General features: G+C 39.6%; 2 protein-coding genes across 3 annotated transcripts; one reads left to right on the top strand and one right to left on the bottom strand.

Moving 5' to 3' along the window:
• The first annotated feature begins 10 nt into the window (after nt 1-10).
• On the top strand, nt 11-2,525 carry mgme1 (mitochondrial genome maintenance exonuclease 1). Of its 2 annotated transcripts, XM_042066556.1 has the most exons (5): nt 11-103; nt 979-1,161; nt 1,264-1,480; nt 1,942-2,074; nt 2,170-2,525. In XM_042066556.1, exons 2-5 carry the CDS (start codon nt 1,038-1,040, stop codon nt 2,296-2,298), a joined length of 603 nt encoding a protein of 200 aa, XP_041922490.1. In that variant the 5' UTR covers nt 11-103; nt 979-1,037; the 3' UTR covers nt 2,299-2,525. The 2 variants fall into 2 exon arrangements, with proteins under 2 accessions (XP_041922490.1, XP_041922489.1); XM_042066555.1 differs by lacking the exon at nt 11-103 and having other exon boundaries at nt 110-1,161.
• On the bottom strand, nt 2,526-5,690 carry LOC121685793 (glycine N-acyltransferase-like protein 3). The gene is made up of 5 exons (XM_042066557.1): nt 5,101-5,690; nt 4,829-4,939; nt 4,603-4,711; nt 4,369-4,495; nt 2,526-4,058 (listed from the first exon to the last, which is right to left on the bottom strand). Exons 1-5 carry the CDS (start codon nt 5,356-5,358, stop codon nt 3,665-3,667), a joined length of 999 nt encoding a protein of 332 aa, XP_041922491.1. The 5' UTR covers nt 5,359-5,690; the 3' UTR covers nt 2,526-3,664.
• Between the last annotated feature and the right edge of the window lie 10,491 nt (nt 5,691-16,181).

The raw sequence follows: 16,181 nt of genomic DNA, 5'->3' as shown, positions 1-16,181 counted from the left end.
GTCAGTCAAGCCGTAATTGTCACCTCCCACGAGGAAGTGATATTAACTGACGGTATGGACTGGATATGTTTGTAAAAATCCTCATCCTCTTCGCATCTTACTGGTAATGCATGATTTCTACCAACATGTATCATGTATTATTCTGTAGCCTACGAAATATTGTTCATTTTGGAATTGGTGTTCTCTATGAGAAAAGTAAAGAAACATTGCGAGATTAAACACAAACGAAAGACTTTTTTCTCCAATCTTTTAGGACTCAGTAGAGAAATGTGATCATGTTTGTCTAAATGTCAATGGCAAAATAATATCAGAAACATAATGAATATATCCCGAATAGCTACATTCTAAAAGATTAAAACCATGGAACAAAGAAAAGATTAGAGGAGGAAGTGCCCGTCCGGACCCCTTTCTCTGAAACACGCATGAAAAGAATGGCGGTTTATGAGGTGTGTAAATAACTTTTGTCTTGTACCGCGAATAGTTTATCCAAAATCTCCAAGATTTACATGGTGGACACAGTAGTTTATGGTTATATTTTATTAGCTGACATATTCAGCATGCGCCGAGATTAAGCTAAATTCGCGCGTGATACCAGAACAATCACGGTGGACAACATCACCCATAAGTGAACTATGCCGATTGGGATGTTGATTCCTCGTACAAAATCCAAGAGGATTGTTTATGGCCTGTTGAAACACTGCAACACTGTATTTGTTGAGTCGTGTTTCTCAACGTCTTGCGTATGGACATCTCGAAAAAAACAGAGTCAATATGGAATGGTTGATACAGAGCGCTACTCTTCCCTTGTTAAGGCAGTTGTCTCATCAAGGGTCAGCTCCCAAACTCCAGAGTCGCTTGAGGACGAGGACAACAAACTGTATGGTCCAGTCGTCAAATCATCTTTTCACAAACACATGCCTCTTGTGCCGAAAAACGTTTACCCTCTTTTAAAAGCAGAAAAAACGATGCTTTCTGTAGAATATGACCATGGGAATCCTGCTCGGTGGTCGCTTCCAAAAGGGCCAGAAAGATCTGGTATGCCCAGTGTCACTCGCATTCTCCAACAGACCATGTCTCCGGAGCAGTTGTTTTACCTGGAGAGATGGAAAAGGAGAATGATTGCAGAGCTGGGAGAGGAAGGCTTCAAGGCATACACCTCAAGTAAGTATTTAATCTAAAATGTTACCATCACAAAATAACACAAGCATACATGGAGTCAATTATGTGTTGTGAAACGCTTTTTTGTAATCCTCTCTATTTCAGACCTTTTCAAACAAGGGAAGTTATTTCATTCTGCACTTGAGAATGCACTTGCTCCTTCTGAAAGCGAAGAAACTGAATGCACTGAAGACACAACGGGATACTTGGAAAGTATCCAACACGTCCTTGAGGATATCAATGAAGTTAGAGCCATTGAGAGTGCAGTACAACACCAGCATTTGAATTATGTTGGAATAGTTGATTGTGTAGCTCGCTACAGGTGAGTATTTGCTGGCACATATTTTCCCACTCTCTCCTGCAGTTACAAAGCTTTCTAAAATTTAGTAGACCTAATTTTCTCCAGCTTACCTTCTGTCTCCTCCTGTCGTGTGCCACTCGCCTACTGTCCCACGCCACTTGCCAACTGTTCCACGGGCTAGGGTTAGAGTTGGGATTAGTATAGTTGGCAAAATGACACGGGACAGTAGGCAAGTGGCACAAGACAGTGGCGCAGGACATTAGGCAAAGTGCATCGGGAGAGTAGGTGAGTGCCTCGGGTAGTGGCGCGGGATGGTAAGCAATTGGCAGAGCCAGTTTTTGCTCCTACTGCCTGTCCCTAATTTAGTGATTTAAAGTACCACTTGCGTAAACATTTTCTCTACTTAACGAAAGGTTAACAAATCCACAAAAGTTCTGTATAATATCTGCAGAGGCTGCATAACCTTTACATTTTCTTTACAGAGGGACACTTTGTGCAATTGACTGGAAGACTTCAGAGAAATCTAAGCCCTTTCTCCACAACACGTATGACAATCCTATCCAGGTTGCTGCATATGTTGGAGCCTTGAACAGTGACGACAACTATAGTTACCAGGTGATGTACTGATTACAATTTCTACTGAAACCACATGCATCTTTTGGGATGTAAATGTCTTCCAACATTTCTTTGCCCCCCCCCACCCCATGCAGATAAAGAATGGTCTGATTGTGGTGGCCTACAAGGACGGCTCACCAGCTCACCCCCACTTTCTTGACTTTGAAAAAGTTACAAAGTACTGGGACAAATGGCTGCTTCGACTTGAACTTTATAAGAAGTAAATAACATATACCTCAAATGCACCTGCATTCATAACAAGTATCTGTACTATGTATGACTGACATGCACATTATGAAACCTTGGTTCTATGGTTTTAGTTATTTTTCTAAATAAATGTTTTAATATCTAAAAGAAGTCAGTGTTTCAAGATGATTCCTTCAAGTACTGTCAAATGGATAAGGAATCCAACTTGTGATACAATAATAATAATAAAAATACAATCAAGAAATCTTACTTAGTTAGTTTATTTGTCCTTACATAGGAAATTTGTTTTCACATACCATACAAGCCTCACAGACATGAAATACATAGATACACATAGTCACGGTTCTTCACCCACCACCCTGCCACCACATACCCCACCCACATATATCACAACAGCACATATACATCACATTACACAGATACAAACAGGAAAACCATCACCAGTTGACATTACATTACAGTTGAAATCCCTCAGCGATCTAGTCAAGCATGACTAGTTATGTTGTTGAATACAGTAAGTTTTTTAGCATTCACAAATGTACACATGTAAATCACAGAGTAGATACAGCTCGCAAAATCTGTATTCCTTGTTTCACTTTCCTAAAGCAAATAAAAATGTGATCGACATTTATGTTAACACATGTAAACATTCAGTAGATTGCAATTTTTGCCTGAATTCGCAGTACATTTTTAATGCATTCTCCCCTAACTGTCAGAGAAACACTTGATGTTGCTGATTATACGAACAACTGTTGCATAACAGCAACAAAAAAAATGCTGTTGTAAATGCATGGTAATTTACATTTATATTTTATAAAGTCTACCTTAATCTCCTTCATGTATTGTATTTGAATAGCATGATTTTTTATTTGTCATTCAAGTGCAATATCATTTTGTTAATGAAAATGTGATCAATATTAGCAATCTATTACTCTTACATAATGTAAGCATAAACAGATTAACACTTTTACGTTTTATACACACCCCATCTAATGGAGTATTAAGGCTTATGGAAATTCCTGTTCTCCTCTAACCGTTTGAGAAACACTCAAATTTTGCTGGTAGGATCTGATACACCACAGTGAAGATACATGAAATGTCATTTGTGAAAAAAATACCTTTCATGGATGTATGGATGTAGTGTAATTTAGTCATGTAAGTAAACTAATGTAATTTGCCTATTGCATGGCTGAAGCCAGAAAAAACAGTAGCCCTGTAATCGGTTGCCCTGTTATGCAAACCCACACTTTTGAAAAGCCTGTTATGAGAGCCGGTTCTCTCCTTCTCTAATTTTCATTATGGATGTAAAGTAACTAATGTTAGTATACTGTAATTTGTCTGATGTAAACTGATGTTCTGATCATTTTATTGGCAAATACTAACTTAGTTGAAATGAAACCAGGCAGCTCTGTAGGAGGGGTCTTCTTTGAAACCCAAACTTGTAAAAAGCCTATAAGAGGGCTGGTTCTCTTCTTCAATGAAACAAAACACAGGGTAGCCCTGAGCGTGGAGTCTCTTTGACATGGCACTAATAAGGATCTTAGCATAGCCTTTCCGTCTGTGTTCTGGACGTGTGTACAACATCCCCATGGCACAATACGCATATGTAAGAATCCAGGCCACTGGGTGACCATTGGCATCCAAAATGCAGCAGGTGGGAAAATGGCAGATTAAGTTCTTGATAAAGCTTAGGCTGTGTTCTCCTTCTCCAAACTTCCAGGTCTCATTAACCAAAGAAATATGTGACTCTTCAAGGGAAGATATTGCTACTGTTGAACTACAAAAGTAAAAAGAGACATGATTAGGACAAAGGCATTCTGAAGGCAAGCACTTTACTGAAATCATAGTCTAGTAAAGAGATGGTTGATTTTATATCAAATGTTAAAATGGCTTGCATATTATCAACACGTATAAAAAAACATAAATAGCTGAACAAATGTGTGTTCCTTATAAGTAAATGTGCGTATTAGAAGATTAAGTAAGATTAATTACATGAACACTAGATCCAGCTTTATTGTAGTTTATTATTTGAAAACCTAGGATTTATATTATACAGAAGCCCAAACCTATGACACACTGGTCTTTACCTGTCTACTTGTGGAAGGTGAGAGGGATCCTCCAGCCTTAGCATGTGGCACACCGCTACATTACTCCCGGTTGCACCTCTGGTAGCGGCTATACTTGCTACTATTTCTGCATAACACAGGTCTACACCTAAATGGCATTTTAATCACAATGCTGGTAAGTCATATAATTAGGTGCAGAGATTTTTGTTTGACATGGGTATGTATTTAGCAACAACATATTTAAAAAAAGAATACCTAGGCAAAGGTAGTTTTGCCAGTCAATAATATCTGTCTCAAGAAATAATTTCTTCAGTATTTCCCCATCTTTGGAGAACACATAGATGTCTTTGAATAAATCTTCCTTCTGTAAATGCAAGCAAAGCAAGTAATAATTATGCATTGTCGATTCATTGATGTAAAATAGATTCTCCCTTAAATGGATTTAGGGACAGGAGATGCTGAATTTCTGAGACTTTATGACCTTCTCCCGCAGAGGTCGGATGAGCACTATTCTGAAATCAGGCCAGCGGTCCACAAGAACATCCATATGGTCAGATTTCACTCTGTTCTTTTGGAAAATGTAACCATACACCTGAGAACATAAATAAGCTAACTCAGTGACCGCATCTAACAGTGGGCTAACACTCCCACATGGCGCCAACTTTAACACACAAACGGGAGACATTTTTTTTAGATAAGAACAGGCCTAATAAAAAAAATCATGCATTCTGTACGCGTGCGCACTATACTCACTTGCAAAGACTGGGGGTAGAGGTCCGGTAGCAGCGTTTCTATCGCCGTGAGTTGTTCTTCGTTCAGTATCTCCATGACTGCTTTGAAATCAAATAGAAGATCGATCAGTTTAACTGCCGTCCAACTTCGGTTGCAAAAACACTTTTTGTTTTTGATTGTTATAGGCCCGTGAATTGTTCGCGCAGAACTTATCTGAGCATGAAATGAAGAAGACTGAACTGTAGCCTTAGCCATAAACCAAAAAGATTCAAGGTTCATGGAACTGGAGCACCTCCCTCTTTCAATCACAAAGCGGTGATGTTGAGACTGTTCGATTGCTAACTTAATTGTAATGATTTTTTCAAACAGCTGCTGCCGGCCTACCCTCTTTTTTTACAGCACGCCGATCTATGCTGATCTTGAACAGTGTTGCCAGGTCATGTGAGTAAAAACAAGCAGCAGGTCTCTGAAAAGCCTAAAAGAAGCGATACACTCCCTGAACCCCGGACGTTACATTTCTGGGGCGGTCAGGGGAGCCCACAGTTATGACGCAGAGGCATAGGTTAATGCCCTCTGTGTAGGCTACGTGTAGGCGCTGCGTGGATTGTATGCAGAAACAACATACGAAGCAACAAGAACAAAATTATTCATATTCCTGGCAAATATTGATTTAATTTTCTCTTGACCAATATGTTTGTTCTGACTGAAAATGACAGTCACATGCCAAAAGGTTGCAAGACAATGTGAGAGAAACATGGAATCAAAAAAAGAAGCGTTTTCATCTTTTTGTAAACATTATGAAAAATGGCATGTCCAAAATTATTCATACCCTTTTTAAATAATCAATAGACATCTTTATTTGCATTCACAGCTCTCAACATATTTCTTATAATACCTACCAAGCCTCTTCTTCTGATTAGGACAAAGACATTGTGGACAGAGTCATCTCTTTTTTTCGGCAATCATAATAAAGTGCATTATCGCTGCTCTTAACTGTCATGCAAAACATAATTTATTAATTTAGTTATTATTCATTTATTATTATTTTGTAATTATTTCTTCACTGGATTGAGTCCTTCTGTAACAAAAAAAACACCGACATTGTTGTGTGGCAATAAAAGTAGATCTATCTACTGTATTTATCTATCCAAAGATGATGTGTCATACAGGAAACGAGATAAGGGTAGCATGACAATAATAATAATAATAATAATAATAATAGGTTTATTTTATATAGTGCTTAGAAGGAAAACACAACAACAGACAGACACAATAACAATACACAGACAAGTTATGTGTATAGAGCTATCTGTTGGGTGTGGAGGAGAAGTGATCATTAAACAAAAAGGTCTTGAGATGTGCTTTGAAGAAAGGAAGAGAAGGACAGTCACAAAGAGGTTGGGGGAGGGAGTTCCAGAGTTTGGGGGCCAAGGCACTGAAGGGCCTGCCACCCAGGGTGGATGATGAAGAATGATTGTTGATATTGATGGCCTGTATATGATCCTTAAGTATTGTATTGTATTGTAATTGAGAAGTGTATGAATGGGTTTAGGGCGGCCAAAACCACGCTGGGTACTGTTCAATTGAGGACCATGCACTGATCAAAGGAATAATCATATACACATATCACATTTAGGGGGCAGCCGTGGCCTACTGGTTAGCGCTTCGGACTTGTAACCGGAGGGTTGCCGGTTCGAACCCTGACCAGTAGGCACGGCTGAAGTGCCCTTGAGCAAGGCACCTAAACCCTCACTGCTCCCCGAGCGCCGCTGGGATTAGTGTGTGCTTCACCTCACTGTGTGTACACTGTGTGCTGTGTGTGTTTCACTAATTCACGGATTGGAATAAAAGCAGAGACCAAATTTCCCTCACGGGATCAAAAGAGTATATATATTTGTACACATTTGGTATCAATCATTCTTTTTTCTTTACATAGGCACTACTATACTTTATTAATGTTGTGCTAATATTTGAGATCTCTGGGCTAGAAGATTTTAAGGATTAAACAGATTAAAGGTTTGGTCATTTTAAAGTTAAAGGTTTCATAGGATTAAAATGGTAGTGGGGTAGCCATAGGCAAAATCTATGTGAATATTAGTTCCACGTTAACAAAGTATTATTATGACCGCCGCGCAGCGAAGTGGTCACCAGGCATCTGAGATGATGCTGCTGATGATGATAATAATAATAATAATAAACTTTATTTGTATAGCACCTTTCATACACAGAACAAAGCTCAACGTGCTTTACATTTGGAGCATTTCACAAGGGGAAAAAGTGTAATAATACAAACAAACAAAATAATAAATAAATCAGAGATTTAAAATTAAGTAAAAATGAGAATTCAGCTGATGGTAAGGTGATAGATACAAGAACACATAGGGCCTATACAACTAATGCAGTGAAAAAAGGAAGACCCTGCAAATAGCAGCAGTAGAACGTAAAATAATGTTAAAAAATAGACTACAAGATAAAACTTAGTTAACTAAAAGCTCTCATATACAGGTATGTGTTCAGGTCTTTTTAAAAGAGGTTTACAGAATTTCCCTATTTGATGTACAGAGGCAGGGTACATAATGGATAAAAACCGTTTTCCCTCTTTGCTTGTGGAGCATGCACTTTGGGCACAATTAAAAGATTAGCATGGAAAATTTAAGGTTCCTTTGTGGTTGATAGGATATTAAAAGCTCAGAGATATATGAAGGTGCTATGCCTTTTTAGAGCCAATTGATTGCCAAGTAACTGATTTTAACAGAACCTTAAAATCAATTCTATAGGAAACAGGGAGCCAGAGTAGTTCAGCACAGTGGTGATGTGCTCCCTAAAGTCTAGCAGAGTTCCAATTTCTTTAAATGCTTCTTTGGGAGACCAGTAAAAAGTGCACTGCAGTAGTCTAATCTACGAGTGATAAAGGCATGGATCAATTTATCTGCATCTTATTGAGTTAAAAAGGCTGCACTTTGACAATGTTTCTCAAGTGGAAATAAGCCGTCTGAATACATCATTCTCATTGCATCCTATGCAGTGTCATCATCATTCAATTGAACATCATTCCATTGAAACTGCAAATTGTTTTCTTCTGGAAAATATCAGAGCTAAACTGGACAAGGGAGGCTTAGTGGGGGCAGTCTACCTTGATCTTAGAAAAGCTTTTGATACTGTCAACCACACCATTTAATTGCAAAATTTTTCACCTAGTGTCATAAAATGGATTAAATCATATCTTGCCGAGCATAAACAATGTGTCCGTAGGTGACAACCTCACAAATAGTCAGCAATTGTGTTGGTGTTCCACAGGCTCTACATTAGGCCCTTTATTGTTTAGTTTTACATAAATGACCTCCCTGAAGCTTGCCCACCTTCTCTAACTTGTCAGATGTACAGTCATCTATCTAAAAATAAGAAGCTGCAAGTGAACTGTTGACATCTCCAACTGGTTGACCAGTTCATGTTTACATCTCAATATTAGTACATACGTATGTTTTTACTTTTGTATATATATGTATGTATGTATGTGTGTGTGTGTGTGTGTATGTATGTATGATTTTTTTGTATATGTATATGTTTTTACTTTTTTCAAAGTCTGCAAATAAAGATCCTTAGCCTGCTGTGATGTTGGCAGGGAGAAAGTTATTAGCTGTGAAGGAATATAAATATCTTGGTAATAGACTCACAACTCACATTTAAAACTCAGGTTAAAACAAGTTGTGAACAGAATCAAATTACTAAATTTAGCTAATATCAGATAAATAAGGAATAATCTAACAACTGAAGCATCTAAATTGTACATGCATGCCATGATTCTCTCACACATAAACTACTGCCTGACCAGCTGGACACAGACATCAAGAACCCACCCTGCAATCAGTGGGAAGACTTTATAAGCAGGCTTTTAAAACATTGGATACAAAATCAAATGCTCAACATCATTGTAAAATGTTAACAAGATATGGTCTCCTAAACTGGGAAAACATGATAAAATTTGCTCAGCCTATATGTTATGTTACATAACATATTTCATGGGCTGGCCCCACCTCCACTCAGTGAGTTCATCAAGCAAAATCAAAATACATCCACAAGAGCTTCTGCCAGAGTGGACTGAATCATTCCATAGAGAGAAACATCCTTTGCACAATCAGTGTTCTCTTATCGAGCAGCACACACCTAGAACTCGTTTAGGAATAACACAAACATAAACAATTTTACTAAATCCTAAAAGCAATGGCTATTGGACCCACAAACAAGTAATTTAGTGCTGTTATCTGGAGTTTGGTGCTTTACTAACTTTGTTTTTATCTGTGAACTTAGTAAATGTTGTGTTGTGTTTGTTTGTTCTTTTTCTGACATGGTGTTACATCTTTGTTATATGTGTCTTGTAGCATGTTTTTACCTGCTCGCTCTAGTGCCCAGGAACTTTGATTTAATTGTAGTTTCGGGATGAATTTTTAAGGCATTTAGTATGACATTAAAAGATACACAATAATAATCAGACATATTGATATAATTTACCGATTGAGTCAGAAGTGTTTTAATCACTTATAAATCAAGACTACCAGAATTAGGCAGGAAGTCTTCCACAGCACTGGAACCTTTTCTGGGCTCAGGCTATGGTTAAGTATACTCTTTTGATCCTGTGAGGGAAATTTGGTCTCTGCATTTATCCCAATCCATGAATTAGTGAAACACACACACAGCACACAGTGAGGTGAACACATTAACCCAGAGACATATTTGATTTTTCAGACTTGTGAGGTCTGCTGTTCAGACCCTGAAGGGATTTATTTTCTGTTCATTGCTTTTTGTGAGAGTGTTTCTACTTATCTCAGTAAGGAAAATAAATCAAGAGCCTATGTTGAGTACAAATATGTCTTCTGAAGGCTTAAACAGAGCCCAGCCAAAAACTCCAATAAAATTTGTATCAACTTTGAGGGACAGCTATGACCATGCAGGATTATCCAGACCAAACGTGACGATTTTGCTACATACTATTCCTATTTATGTACCAGCATGCAATTGAGCCTCCTACATGGTTTAGTTCTTGCGCTGTGGGTTTGTGAACTTTGACAAAACAAAGAGCCCGAACAAAATCGACACCCCCTCCCCCTGTAAAACTGGCTGTATCTTGGAAAGTATTGATCTTACATAAGAGTAATTTTACAGTGTGTCTCCTGGGTAACATAGGTGCACCTGGTAATTGTTTCAGAATTTTTTGAGACCTAAGTGCGTGGGCCCTGGTTGAACTGACGTGGAATGACCCTATAAACAAAAACATCTCTGTCAGTTCCATGCCGTTTTCAACAGCTATCAAAAACAAAGGTCATTTTTGGATGGATGGATTTTTTGTGAATGTTTCTTCTTCTACATAAGATTTTAGTCATCTTTAGTTCATGTGATACTTTATTGTCAATACACAAATTAAGTAACAGTAGTCTGAAACGTTATTGTTAATGCACAAATTAAGTAACAGTAGTCTGAAACGAAATGCTGTTTTACATCTAACCAGTGGTGCAAATAACTGACATGTCCAAATGGGCCTTGATGAAATGCGTTGCTAGACTGTTCATACACATTTTAACGGGCCAAAGTTGAAGAGCTGTTGTCCGTTATTGTTCGTGCAAATATAGGCTGATTCATGTTCCCTTGCATTGTGTAACTGAGGTCCATGGCTAGTCTGGCTTTCACCAGACCAAGCTCAATCTTTTAAGAAATCAAAAAATAAATAGCGGGCAGATCAGGCTGGGTTCCTGGTTCCTGGGTCCCAGCCTAGTCCATAGGCACCCAATATTGTTTAATTTTCCGATTGAGATATCCACGCTCTGGTTATTCTAAATGCAAAAATGCATCAGGGAGTTATGAAAAAACTGTAACTAACAAACTAGATCCTAATAGAAAGCTGTTAGCTTCCCTAAGCTACAGGTAGGCTTATAAGGTAGGCCTATTTACAACATAAATTGTCAATAGGCTATGCTGGCGACACAAATAAAATCTCTTTTGGAAACCAATGGCTTACGCCTTACAGTATCAAGCAGACTTAAATTGCCATATCGTGGCGAAGTTGTAATAAAATTCACGCAGCTCCATGAGTCAAGGAAAGCGCGAATGAAGTAGCCACTTCTGGGACCCACTACACAGTAGCTTAAGGTGTGTTGCTAAAGCAGCCATAATTAAATGAAGGTGTCATTGTTTGGATACTTCACACACACGTGCTTTTTAATTTCACAGACTACTACCAAGCTGGAATCAAAGCACATCGATTCCCCTCTCACACCCTGCACACACTTAAAACAAATAAACAGGCGTCTCAGTCTCACGCATGTATAGGCAAAACTGTATCAGACCGGTGTAACGTTGGTAAATCTTCCATTGCACAGAATGATTTTTGTAGCACGTGCAACAAATGACAGTCGAAAGATACAATTACAGTGCAGCTATCAATTTGCTTGGTATAACCGCATTTCTAGTTTTCTACAAATTCAATCAATCAAATTGGCCTCCATCACTCAACCAACGCTAACGGTAACATTACCTAGGTCCTTATTGATATTATAAGATTAACGTACCTGCAGTGAAAACCAAGCATGTCCGATAAACATCCTCAGATTTATTTCGGCTTCAAGAAGAAATGGGAATTATATTTCATGTGAACATCATCCTATCCTTATTAGACGTTCTCTGTGGTAAACTACAGTCCTTGTAGGAAGCGTCCATTGTTTTTCCAACCCACTTTTAAAGGGACACCAGGCAACGTTTTTGTGTTAATTACTCATCTTTGTAAGTCGGTATATGGTTAAATTTAACCTCATTACAGGGCGAATGAAGACTTTCTCGCCCGCCCCTACTGCCTGTAGGAAGAATATCCCGCTTGCAAGTTCGGTGTATCCTACCCGCCGACCGAAGCAGGATCAGTTTACAGCACAGAGGCAGGCTAACGAAAACGCTAGCGTTTGTTGCAAACGTGTGTATAATGGCAGAGCCGGCGAAGAAGCAGCGAAAACCCTTGACGGAAGATGCAAAGAAAAGGAAAAGAGCTTCAGACCGAGTGAGGGGGAGTTTTGTAGAGAAAAAGCATCAGGCTTGCCTGGTGTCCCTTTAACTTCCAACAAAATTACGCCATCAAAATAAAATGCGCCATCTAGTGGACAAACGATAGAGCTGCACAGTCCCGCCCACAGCCAAAATACGGTTAGGTGCCGGATGTAAGATTCCCATTCATTTGTCCCATTGACGTTTGGAAAAATCCGTATCTAAAGAGTTTTACAGCATGTCTTAGGCTAACCAGCTACAGCATAACTCATAAGCATACAACATATCATTTCAAGTGAAAAAACGAAGAGAAAATCCAAAAAAAGTCAAAGGTACAAGACTGTGTACATATTTTCATTCCGAGCGAAGGAACTACTCATCCCATAAACCACCGCACCTCACTGAATAATATAGGCAAAATCGGCGCGATTTATTTTGCCATTGAAACCATTTCCAACCGGCGACAGCACGCAAACCCTTTCCTCCAAATCAGACCTCTCAAGTCTCACGCATTGAGCGTGAGACACACGCATTCCAATGACTTCACACGCTCACACGCCACACATGGCATTTCTCACTCCGAGAAATTATTAACTTGCCCACACAGAAGTTTCTAAGGGCTATATTTTACAAACGTGTCACACAACGTTGCTGTCTGTGCCTTCATTCCAGGGGGTCAAGAGCGTGCAGATTAGCTTCGGCATGTTAGCATACGCCATTTTCAAATATGGCGCTGCATGGAACATTTGGAACCAGCTCCATGCACGAAAATCCGTGTTGGGCACGAGCTCTCAGGCGCGTACATGTTGGTGGGCGGGTACCTGTCCAGCAGCTACAGCCAAACGTTATTCAGTGCGTATTTCTTGAGGAGCCTATGAGAAGACGTGCATATTGTGGTTGTTTATCAATCATATGACAAATAAAGAAAATTGTATTGATCTTGTTTCGTTGTTGTTTGTCCCGAACAAACATAGCCTAAACATGATTAAAGACAATAAATTACACAACAGCGGCATAAAGACCTTGTCTCGTTACACCATGGGTCTCCAACACGTTACTCTCAACCTATAGCCGCCCCCTTATGGGGCCCCCTTTGGAGCTTGCCAGAGGCTGAAGCACTAGGCTACTACATTTAAACACAATTATTGCCGCGAGGCATTCCAGCCTACGAATTTAATAAAAAGTAAACCATGCATAATTAAAAAAAAGGCTACTTCGCTATGCAATAAGGTTTCCATTAGAGCACAGCGCACGTTCAATGAAAGGCCTTGTCTCGCAATAAACAGCTGGAAATTCCAACACTTTTTCAACTACACGAAACTTTAAAATGCCCATCAGTCTCAACATTTAACTAATATAATAAAAGTCAAAAAGTAAATTAAATCTCATACCAAAACCGAAAATCGTCTGCGTTTGATAGCCTGGTATGCCGCTCCAAACAAAACGCATGTCTCACAATAACGTAGAAAAGGTCTGCCTCGAATAAGCCTACCTCAAATAAATACCTGTGCTTTGCGCAGCCTAAGTAAATAGCAGACGCCGGACATAATTTAGGATTTACGGAAAGTATGCCATCATACGATGTTGGACGCCTGGCAATGCTCTGGCTGTCTACTGTGCCTCTGACACCACTGCCTCATTTGGATGGTAACTCCACAGGTGAGCGCAAAGATTGGATGTCGTGGATGCGCAAGTAAACTGTTTTTTTGCTAAGTCCGCAGACAACATTCTCTTTAACGGTTACTTCACCATCTGCGGTGTACAACTCAAAGTAAAGACACCACATTTTAGATGAGTTGGGGACGTAATTGTCCGCTCAGGCTGACCGTTCTGTGCGTTATCTTCAATACTATCTTCAATAATATTGAATATCTTCAATATTATTTTCAAAACAGGGTGGCTATTGAGGGCTCTGGCTCCAGTCATTATTGTGGCTATATTGGCTTGATTTGGTCATGGGCCAACGCTAGAATACGTTGAGAGCACCCGCTATGAGATGGCAAACAATAACATAAAAAACAAACCAATCATAGACTGTAAAAGTGCGCTACACTTGGTACTAAAAACCGAATAGTTTATTTATAAATTATATTTCACGTCATGTTCGAATGCATATTTGCAGCAGGACAGCAGGCAGACCGCTCTTAGTTAGAGCCGCTGTTATCCAATGAAATTAAGTTGCGCTTCAGGGCGACTTCACTCGGACTCCATGCGCGTTCCCGAGCAACTTTTTCTTCTTCTTGTTATGAGGCAAGGACTTTATGTGCATTATCGCCACCCTCTTACTGAAGGACGACTCTCTTTTTACAGAATATCCAATAAAAATCGACGTTGGTCCATGCGTCATTTCCAGCTTTGTAACTTGGCGCATGGTCAGAGCCGACTGGTGCTGGATCCGAACCCCAGTGTTCAAGATGGCGTTGACTATGAATTGGCCGGATTTACTAGCCTAGCCTCCACCATTCATTTGTATGGAGGGCGGGACTTAGTCACTCTCTCCAGTTATATATAATACCTCCATGGTTCATTCAGCTCAGAGAGCTGCTGTTCAGTTACTAACCTATCGGCCAATCAGAAAATAGGATTTCTCAACCAATCAGGAAATTGTTTTGTTTTGATGTGGGTCCGCAACGTGGAGACTGCTGGTCCGCGGAGTCGTGGAGTGAAATTAGGCCCGGTGCTTCGTCTGATAATTTGCTGCGCAGTTGATCAAGATACCGCGGACCGACAAAAAAAGAAAACAAACGTTTCTGCTATCGATGTCATTAAACATGGAGCCATACAATAAAGTGGTGGTATGAGCGTTCATTCAATGCAGGCGTCTGCGCGAGAGAAACTGAAACTAATCGATAACGTTGGTAGCAAAACTCCGCTTCAACCTGTTGAATGCTATTTAATTGTTTAACGACACTTAAAGGTGCGATTTGTAGGATTGTTACCAAACGTTCTGAAGGCCAAAATCAAAACACTGGTGAACGTTCTCAAGACTACCAGACGCGAGCCTCTTCTGGGTTGCCAGATGTAATGAAGACTTAGCTAACGTTAGTTGACCTGCAGCCGCTTTAACGTTTCTCCAACCATGACCCAGCTACACATTAAGGAAACGGTGAAAACAAAAAATACCTCTCTAACCAACTTAACATATTTAGCCGTAACATATTTAGCTGAAGTTAGCGATGCGATGAAGTTGCGTCAAGCAGATGAAGTTTAGCCTAGGCTACCTGTTGTGGAGAAATATGGCCAGCTCTGCGTCAGACTTGATATTCTTCGTTTGATGAAGACGTCACCATCTCAGGAAGCTCCTCCGATGTCCACTTAATGTGTTTCTTGTTTTAATTTTGGAAATTTGCCTGCCTCTCGTAGGCGTTCATGACTACAACTGACAGCTGTTGACAGTTGGCCTTTGCTAATTTGGCAACCCAAATAGGAGGACGCGCTAGCCCATTATTAATACGCTATTCTAGAATTAATCGTTCAAAACATAAACGAAAATTCCAAGAGATTCCGCCCCGTAACTCATTTTTTTCATGGGTTTTACGGGGTTTTACGGGTTAGAGTAATGTTGTCAAATAAGCCATTACTTCAATTCATCGTGTTTCCTTACTCTCTGACAACATATGGTGATCATTTTTGGAATGGTTACAGTTTATTTTCCATTATTTCCTACATACATCCCAAAACAATAGCACCCATATAATTGTTGCTGTTTTGAGAAGTATTTCTTTTCTTATGCAAGCATCATTGCAAGCATCATGCAACCATGCAAAAGCAACAAAACTAATTATATCAAAACATTTAAGTGAAAGTGCATGTATAACAATATAGGCATAATAATGATTGTGATGATGATAATGACAATTTGATTTGGAGGGAGTGGGGTTGGGTACGTGTAGATGAGCCCTATGACCCCAAAGTCTGCCATGACTGGGCCTCAGGTCAAAGAAGTTTGAGAAAGGCTGGTCTACATAACCTGCATCAGATTGAGGTTTGCAGTGATGCGCCTGAAGGCACGGGTTGAGGACCCAGTCAGTTACGTCACAATATGCACATTTGTTTAAATTCATACCTACGTAATCACC

The sequence above is a fragment of the Alosa sapidissima genome, chromosome 16 (assembly GCF_018492685.1).
Source record: "Alosa sapidissima isolate fAloSap1 chromosome 16, fAloSap1.pri, whole genome shotgun sequence".
NCBI classification, from domain to species: domain Eukaryota; kingdom Metazoa; phylum Chordata; class Actinopteri; order Clupeiformes; family Clupeidae; genus Alosa; species Alosa sapidissima.
The sequence above is the reverse complement of the archived record's forward strand: the minus strand, read 5'-3'. Positions and strand labels throughout refer to the sequence as shown.